The sequence below is a fragment of the Rattus norvegicus genome, chromosome 8, assembly GCF_021556685.1.
Source record: "Rattus norvegicus strain SHRSP/BbbUtx chromosome 8, alternate assembly SHRSP_T2T, whole genome shotgun sequence".
NCBI lineage: Eukaryota > Metazoa > Chordata > Mammalia > Rodentia > Muridae > Rattus > Rattus norvegicus.
The window spans coordinates 44,882,035-44,891,603 of record NC_141541.1 but is presented as its reverse complement, the minus strand read 5'-3'; the positions used below and the strand labels follow the sequence as shown (position 1 = coordinate 44,891,603).

General features: G+C 41.7%; 1 protein-coding gene across 1 annotated transcript; it reads left to right on the top strand.

Moving 5' to 3' along the window:
- The first annotated feature begins 2,809 nt into the window (after positions 1 to 2,809).
- Positions 2,810 to 7,327, top strand: LOC148004059 (disks large homolog 5-like). Its single transcript, XM_087564102.1, has 5 exons — positions 2,810 to 2,982; positions 4,009 to 4,177; positions 5,391 to 5,540; positions 6,180 to 6,366; positions 7,313 to 7,327. Exons 1-5 carry the CDS (start codon positions 2,856 to 2,858, stop codon positions 7,325 to 7,327), a joined length of 648 nt encoding a protein of 215 aa, XP_087420228.1. The 5' UTR covers positions 2,810 to 2,855.
- Positions 7,328 to 9,569: the final 2,242 nt, after the last annotated feature.

Sequence of the window (9,569 nt, the reverse complement as noted above, 5' to 3'; positions counted from 1 at the left end):
TGTATGATTTCAAAGTTAAACAGAAAGTAAATCCCTTGGAAAAAAGCCACTTTTTTCCACTGAGATAGACTTTACTTCAAAAGGTGATTCTCAAATCCTGTAGAGATCTGAAGAATCTCCCATTTCAGATGTCCTAATAGTTAAAGGCTTTTCACAGTGGGAGAGACCTCATCTCTTTCAGTGTCCCCAATCTATTCTGAAGAAAATGATGGGCACTAAAGAACCCTAACTGGAGTGTCCTTCAAATGTGGCAAAGTGGCCATCGAGTGAAATACCACACACTTACCTCCACTGCTGCCAGAAAGCTGTCCAGACTGTGGAGAAGGGGATCATGGGAAGTCTATTGTCCCAGGCTTAGGAGGGAAAAAGAAGATAGTCCATCAAAGGACCTACTTCAAAGGATGGTTGTCAGAGCCCCTGGCCTATTCTATTGACAGGGTATACCACAATGACACAAGAATATTTGCTGACTGTCTGACACGGTAGTCAGCAATTTCTGTCATTTCTTTAGAATTGGAGCTATTTGCTCTGAATTTCCTGTTTACTCAGGCAACATTTCTCCTTCTCCGATCTCAGATGGAGTTGAAGACTAGATAATTTACTCTTAAATTTTCTTGTTGTGAGACTCAGAAAAGAAAATTTGTTCACCATCACACAGGACTGTGACAACTAGGAACCTGAACAAGACCAGGGGGGACATGGGAGGTCCAGAATGAGTGGCTCCACAGACAACCCACTGCAGCATCAAAATGCCCGCCACAACCGCTGTGGCACCATAAATCCTGAGCCCTGACGGGGATGACAACAGAGTGTGCATGGCCTGACTGCTGCCCGGGACTTTTCAAAGCTTGTATCACCCCGGAGCACTTACAAGAGTGAGGAGAAAGGCAGATGCCCAGAAGCTGCTGCTGTAGTAGGAGGCAGTTATGGAAGTTAGAGGTGGAGCTGGAGGCAGAGGAGGGATGAGAGAAGAGGGAGGAGTTTCCTTGGAGGACCAGAATAGATAACATTCTGACTAATCGAGAACCCCACCCACACCCAGCCCACGCCACAAATCCCGAGTCCACTGCCAAACCTCTTCATAATAAGCATTCACTTCTTCATCCCCAATGTGCTCATTTTAATTTTTTAAACTCCTTTTTTGTTCTGTGAATTTCACATCATGCAGTTCAACTCCATTGATATCCACCATCACCTCATATCTGAAGTCCACCCTTGCATCCTTCTCCATATCAGAGAAAAATAATCTACTTGTGGAAGTTGAAAAAAGAAAAAGAAAAAAATGGCAATATGTCCACAAAGAGGTGTAAAATTATAAAGATGAAGGACATAGACCCTTAAATTATTTAAAATAAACAAAATTACTTTTCATTTCAGGAGAGTTATTATGGCTAATAAGTGCAAACTATGATAAATAGAGAATAGAAAAGCTTAAAAAGTGAGAGAAAATGATTCCGGTACAAAATTTTACACTAATATAATTTAGTTCGTGACGTACCTTCTCCAATTTTGCCAAATACAAATGGACTGAATATTGTGACAGTCATTCTTATCTGATGCATCCCATAAATTTTCTGATTTTATCTAGCTGATCAGTGTTAAAGATAAAGGTATTTTTTGGTGTAACATGGGTAATGATGAGGTGACCTCCCTCTGTACTAAGGTGTGTCAGCTTTCAATTTTTAGTTCTTTACTGGCAGAGAGCTAAGAGCTGGCAGAACTTTTTCTTGTCATTTCTATGGCCCAGCATGAGGTTTTCTTTTTTGTAGATGTTTGACCTTCTTACCAGCTCAACCTAAGGTAAGAGATCTATCAGCTGTTGTCTCACCTGATTTCGATTGAACGAAATAAAGATCTGATGGCCCAGAGCTGCAGCAGAAAGTATGTGTGCAGAACTCCAGACATACAGAGGAACATAGGGTGAGGCAAGCTGAAGCTGGAGATTCAGAATAGACATGGTAGGGAAGAGATATGGAACAAAACAGTGCGTACTTCTAAAGAGATAATCACCCGTTGGGTCTCCAAACTAGAAGACTGGGGTTAAATATAGAGAAGATAGCACGTGCTCAGTGAGAGGCCCAAGATACAAACTGTCAGACAGAATCTCATGATAGAGCTTACATAGGCCTGTGAGCAATGCTCCTTTGGTGACGTTGGTACAAAGAGGAGAACCCCACAAGCACCATGCGGGTGCCTTCATTGGTGGCTCCAGCATTTCATTTTCCTCTGTCAATTGGACTCCACACTGTTCCTAGCACCATAATGATTTCAACTCTTTCTCCTAAGGGATTTTGGGGCAACTGTCGAATGCTAAGTACAAGGCTTCATGAGAGTTCCCATAACACACACCCATGTTGCAACCTATCTTGCAGTCTATTTCTTGATGTGATTTCAAGCACATGTACATAAGGATACAGGAGAAACTTTTGACTGCATATTCAAACTGGTATTATTTCTCAGGAATTTTAAATGGCTAATATTGATGAATAAGGATAATTTGACTTAAGATGAGACATTTTTGGGCAGGATTTGGAGGGAAACATTCATTAAAATGCATAGGAATTAATAAGGTTTTTATAATCAAGCCTTGAGGAAAATTTGGCCTTGGAAGCAGGAGGTCCTCAGGGGCTATGCCCTGGGAAGGTATCCTGGAAAGGGCACCTCAGCTTATGCACTATACAGGGAGATTATTAGCAGAGAGGCAAAGTCTGTTCACCATGACATCAGCTGACCCTTCTTGAACATTCTATTGTGTCCTAGAGAGTTCTTGGCATCCTCTGTGATGTCACCAGTGTTGTAGTAACCACCAGTGCCTTACTTTTTCTCAGTCCCTGCTTGCAGATACATTGGAAGACATGTATTCCCCTCTTCGCAAGCATTTTGGGAGAGTGAACGTCGATTTTGGACAGAATGGAGTGAGGGAATCTTGCCTTTCATCAAAAACAAATGATGGACAAAGAAAGCTGGCCTGGGGAATGCGGAGTAAGTACTGTGAATTGTATGCTGAGCTTTCTTTCAGAGGGAGAATGGACTTAGCCTGACCTGTCTAGCAATACTCCACAACAACTGGAGTATCAGCAAAGGATTCCATGAAGATCACAATTCCTGAAAGTCAAGGATTTGAGAACATTAGTTTGCCCATCCCCAAAGGGAAGATTTGGTAAGGTCAATGCTATTATTCTGTGAACTTCTGGCCTTCACATTTAACGTGCATATGTTACATTACATTGATATAATAACACGATCAGGAGACACTGAGTGTCCAACTTTATTGAATTTAGACAGGACATCAATCTATTTCACTCTCATTGCTTCTTTAAATACAGTAGATCTCTGTCTTTAGTATCAGGGAGAGAATTAAGCTTCTGGCCTTATGTTCTTAGAACTCCTCTGACTTTTTCTAATTGGCAGAGATGGGACATCTTTAGTATTATAAATTAGAGTTTGTGTGTTACAAACATTTTTTTACAGTACTAAAACTATTTGTAGCAGGTAGACCAAGATTCAGCCTGTAACCAATTGGCACTTCTGTGGCATTTGGTGTTTCAGTTAGGGGAATTGATAAGTCTGTTGACCATGACATCCCCCGCAATGCTTTTTAAATCCAAATGGTGTGGCCTAGAGTATCAGTGCAGGACATCTGAGTATCTCCAATCACTCAAATCTTTTGGAGGTTGAATTTATCATCTGACTTCTGAAAATACAGCGGTGAGGGTCCTGAAAGAAAGTTGTACCCTGTTAACTTGATAACAATCCCGTAGAAGCCATCTCTGTGGTACATGGAGCATGGGTCAGCAGGCATAGGGAACACCCGGCATCTGACATCTCTTGGTCTCTATAGAGTGCTGGGAGAGTTGACTTCCACTGAGGAGGTCTCTTAGGCAACAACAAACTCTTTGTGGTGACACTGTGTTCTACACATGTTCTCCTCCTGTTTGGGGCTCACCATGGTCTATGCACACTCATCAGTTTCCCCAAAAATGTTCACTTGTGTTCTTCTACCTACAGAGGATGGGACACTGACATCATCCCCTGGCCCTGTGGTAATCAACAAGGAGGCCAACACGGAGAACACAGAAGAGCAGAGACTGATTAGACAGCTGCAGTCAGCTACTGAGGAGAGAAATGAGCTAAGAGATCTCCTGACTTACGTGACAGAGAGATACAGGAACAACAGGTATGCATTGCTCCAAACTGCCTTGTGTCACTCATGGACCTGCAGTGTCACCTACATCTTATTCTATTAAGGTGTTGGGTCTAGAAAGCTGTGCCTCCCAAAATACTCGTCCTAAACCTCATTTCTGATATAGAGGAGATTCAGAACCTGACCCTTGGTCAGGAGTGAGATGGGAAATGGTCTCATCTGCTGCCTCCAGCTGAAAATCTGAACTTGTGGCCTTAGTGAGGATTCAGGGATAACGTTCCTGGAGCATGAGTTCCCAGTGTGCATTTGGAAAGCCCTTGACAGGTGGTAGCTTTGCAAGGTTCTAGGTGCTGTGAGTTTGGGTGTGTGCTAGGAAGGTGACTGATGCTGGACTCTTGTTGCAGTAGCCTGAGGTGACAGATCCCAAATTGTTCATCTCAATGTTTGACTAGATGGCCAGAGACACAGGGCTTTTCCTTCTTTTTTGTTTACCTCTGAGCCAATAATGTGGCATGCATTTTTTCTGATTCTGATTGTGTTCTCCTTTTGCATATTTCGCTCCCTTTTTCATTCTCTTACTGTTTTCTTTTCTTTTCCTGTGTGTGTGTCCCAGTTTCTGTGTCTCTGTGTGTACACACCTACATGCACATGCACAATTTTTATATGTTTATATTTCCCCCCACACTTGGAATCTAGGGGTCTATGTTTTTTCCTGAGTATATTCATGTATAACAATTTCATGGTGACGTGAGTGCTTTGTTTTGTGAGTCCCTCTTTCAACTGCACACTTCTTTGCCAATGTGGTCACATTTGTCTGTATATTTGTGCCATTTGGGCAGATTATAATTTTGTGGCGATTTATGGTCTCAACGCCATAATTGTGTGAATTGTGTGTCTCTACAATATTAATTATTCAGGATGTAGAATTCCTGTTGTCAAAACAGGAAAATTGAAATCACAGTTTTCTAGGTCTTGGAGGTGGGAGAGCTGTGGCCTAGGCCCTTGTTAGCATAACTAGCTTGACTGCAGATACAGCCCTTCTGAGTGTAGAAAGGGAACCTGGGAACCCTTTATCTCGATGCCGAGCTTATGGGGTCCTGGGCCCAGAATAACAGGTTTCTGAAGCTGAAGAAGCTCCCAATATGTAGAACTCAGAAATTGTCCTCCCATGGCTGGGGTAGTAGAAGACCCAGCCTGCTTTCATATATTCCTAAACGCAGATGTTCATTGGGTTTTACTCTCCTAGGGCCAGCCGCTATGTCAGGTCAAATCCATTTTATGAAAAATTGAAGATAAAGGAGAGGGAGGTCATGTCATTACTGCACAACTTAGAGATGAGGAACATCGAGCATTGTGAGAAATTTCAGGAGCTCCAGAAGGAGATTAACTTCTATCGGTGAGCACTGGTCAGAAAGGCCATTACTGTGCTTTGCCCACACCTGCCTTCCTTTGTTCTGATTTGAGGTCTGCAGCTCTGTTTCATGTCTTGTGCTCTTTAAACATCACTGTGCCCTGGGTCTTTTGGACTCAGTTTTTAGGTCCACAGGAGACTGTTACTCATACCCAGAGTGTCTACACATCTTCAGAAGGCTCTAGGTAGACCAGTACTGATTCAGCTCACCAAATGGCTAATAGGCTGAACTGGGCCTTTGCGGTCACACCAGGTTTAACAAAACTCAATGTGTGGACCAACTGGATAACATGACCTTCCCTTAATTCTACTGACCTCCTTTGAGGGTATTTGCCCACTATTTATTAATGTTGCCCCCATGCATTTTCTTTCCATGGATAGAAGTAGTTCCCCTGTTGTTTTGGAGAGACATGGTACTTGGGTACTTATTGGTACTTGGGTCACAGAAACAATTTATTCTTCCCTGAATTGGCTGCTTGATGTTTGTGCAGCAGCCTTGTGTGCATAGAGAGGTAGTATATGAAGTTTTCACTGGTATCTGGGTCCAGGGCAAGTTTGTGGGACTTGGGAGTAGAAATGGGAGGAAGAAGCTGCAGGATCTAACTATGCAGAGTGTGTTTCCAGCTACCTTCCCAGCCGGATCCATATGGACAAGATATGTGTGCAGAAGAAGTTATTCCCATTAAAGAAGGCAAGCAAAGCAGAACATCTGGAGTGTACACCGCTGGTACAGAAATATTTGATTGACTTGCACAAGAACGATAAGGATGAACAGGAGAAGAAGAGCAACCTCCAGACCCAGCAACATCTGGTAGGGACAAGCAGCTGTGTCAGCTTAACAACATCTCATTCCATTTGCTAATTTCATACCTGTTTGCTTTCCCCTACCACCTTACTAATTTACACTCCCAACAAGCCAACCACCTCATGCAATTGAACTGTTCATTGCTCTGTCTATGCACAAGATTTCAGGGAAGTCCAGCACTTTTTAGAAACTGAATGATTAACAAGTATGCTTTGCTGCTCTTTTTGAAGCTGCAGTCTAGAAATGGTGACAGACAATTGATATCATAATATTTCCTGCCCCAGTGATAGAATGGATGCTATGTAGCACTTTGAACAAGTTTTGGTCCTGTGATAAATGACATTTTTTGGTCATGTGACCTCCAAGTTGGGAAGCACCTTTCAGTGATAATTACCGCGTGCAAATGGCAAATTAATCCTTGTCATTGTCTTTAGTCTTGGTGACACATGGCCTTCACATTTCTTCCTGTAACCCAATGAGGTCTCTTCCCATTGCCCTGTTCTTGGTTTGCACTGGTTTAAGTCTGAGTCCCAGATGGGCAGCGCACATTACTGTCAGGATTGCTGTAGACTTTGCCCTGCCCACAGACACACCAGCAATGTTATCAGATAACACATCAATGGTGACGTCCAATAGAGCTGAGGTGGTACAAGGCAGAAACCTGACAGCTGGCATGCAGGTCTCCAACAAATCAGTGTCTGAATAACTGCCTTCCTCTCCCTGGTCTCAGAAAGTGCAAGAGAGCAGGAATGGGACACACAGCAGGAAGGGAGCATCCTGAAGAATCTGTTGCTTTCTCAGGAGTGCCCTGCTGACTACCATCCTGAATAGTAACAACATATTTTGGATGAATAATATCCCTCACAGTTAATTTATTAATTGCTAAGAAACCCTAAATTTATCTTTCACTAAGCCAGCCTGACTGATTGAGGTCTTACTCCCTTTTTTTTAGGATAACACCACTTGAGAGAAGACTTGGGGACTGCAATGCCATTTTGCCTGCTAGAGGAGAAACAGCAATATAACTGTGCTTCAAAATGTTCACTAAGAATATGCTGTTTAGAAATATTTTTGTTATGATTTTAAATGAAGTTTTCTTTTTGGTATTTCATAGTTATATGTTCTTGTTAATATTTTTCACGTGTGAAAATACTTTTAAATATTTATATTAATATTCATTTTAATCCTTTTTTGTTTTAAATTGCATTCCTTATGAATAAAATTTGATTTGTAAGTCTTGACTCTTGAAACCATCTTGCTTATTCAAGTGTTCTGTCCCCTCCTGTGCTCTTAAAAATGATGGCTAGAGATGGATTCTGCATGGTCCAGAGTTTCTGGCCTAAACAGTGAATTCAAAGTCACCAAGGGGTACTAAGTGTGATAGCGTATATTGGCTGGATAATGTGTTCTTTTCTTGGATGCACATTTTATGATGTGATCACTGCCATTCTTTATCCATGCGGTCATGTGTTCTGCTAATCTTAGTATATAATAGTCTACAACACACATTCATCATTGATCCTGTGTACCACATATTGACTAATATACACTCATAGTTGTAGAGCTGCAGAAAAATTGACAATGATTCCAAAGAAATATAGAAGTAATCATAATGGAGAACCATGTGCTTCATGCTTTCTTGTAGTACGCGGTCAATATATCCACACAGATAATGACCTTCAAAATCATCTTGGGAAATAGGTTTTGATAAATGCTGTTGTCCTAGACCATACATATGCTGTGTTGTTATTGTTGCGGATTAGGCATAGAATGCTCATTTATGTCAGTGGGTCTTTTTCTCTACTGTATGTCTGTGGCTTGTCCTGGGTGAAATTCCCTCATAGTCCAAAAGAAGAAATCACATCCCCTGTTGTAGATGATTGTTAGGAACCATGTGCTTCTTCTGAGAGAGCAGCAGATGCTCTAACCTGTGAGGCAAGACCACAGCTCCCGCAGGATGCTTTTGTATTTTGAGAGCATGTGCTCTCTTAGGTGGACAAGGTCACCTCCAATTAAATAGAAAGATCTCAGGAAATGTGTATTCACATTTACCTTACTGAGCTGTGCAGGCTCAATGTGTTAGGCTACCAGGAATCCATACAGGGCCCTCTGTCATTGTGGATTCAGGATGTTCCTCCAGCATCACTTAGTTTCCATATTAGAGCAGATCCTTCACCTAGTATCAGTGATGACCATATCTACTATGCACATTTTATAAAATACAGAATGGAAACTATCTTCCTGTAGGCCAGCTGCACATAATGAATTCTTTTGATAGACAGCAAGAAAATTATCTTAATCTAAGCAGTTTAGGGAGGAACCTAAGAGCAAAAATAGTGAATGCAGCCTACAGCTGTGAGCACATGTTTCATTTGGATAGCAAGCCTGTGCAAACCCAGAACCTAGGTGGGCCAGTAAAATCTGCCTTTTTTCCATGACAAATCTAGGTCCCTGTTGTAACAAGTATTTTTTCCAGGTGACTGATTTCCAATTTATGGAATTGAACTGATTTACTCAGAGTCTGAGTTACTCAAAACGTAAAAATACAGAAGTAATAATCCAGAATGTCCACAAACAGTGGCTGTCACACCAGGGCTTTAAAGCTCAGCAGTTACAGAAGCAATGTAGTGTTTGTTTATTCTCAAACATAGGTCCTCTAGTCATTCATTATGAGCTAACCATGCCACAGAAAGTGTCATCTGTATCAAAACAGAAGCTAGTGGTAACTAGACATCCACCACACTATAACATTGTTACTGTATTTGAGGTCCTCAGTTACTATGTAAGGACCTGGGTCTTGCTACACATACTCATAATTTATAAGACTTCAAGACCATATGGGCTTTGTCCTGTTAATGCTACCATTGGCATACAATACCTTGGATAAATTCAACTGACTTCTGTAACAGGAAACAAAATTTCATGTCATCCCTTTCTGAACAAACTGTCCTTAGTGTAAAGTGTAATCTCAGGGGCCTTCCATTCTCTCTGTGATTCCCAAACATTTCAAGTCTTCAGACATTTCTGTCATTGTCCAATACATGTCTTGAGATGTCCACATTGTCAGCTAGGTGTCTTCATCCAGCTTGGCCTGTAATTTTCTAGAACATTAATAGAGTTCCAGCCTTAGGATTTCATTCAGTGTTACAGTACTTGCCAACCTGCTGAAAACCCTACTTTCCACCCTAGTCCTGTGTGCTATGGCAAAA

Bases quoted from the DNA above. Each gene is read 5' to 3' on its own strand.
- LOC148004059 (XM_087564102.1), top strand. From the start codon at position 2,856: ATGTATTCCCCTCTTCGCAAGCATTTTGGGAGAGTGAACGTCGATTTT. The intron at 4,178-5,390 runs GTATGCATTGCT...TTACTCTCCTAG, and splicing joins GAGAGATACAGGAACAACAG to GGCCAGCCGCTATGTCAGGT. The intron at 5,541-6,179 runs GTGAGCACTGGT...GTGTGTTTCCAG, and splicing joins AAGGAGATTAACTTCTATCG to CTACCTTCCCAGCCGGATCC.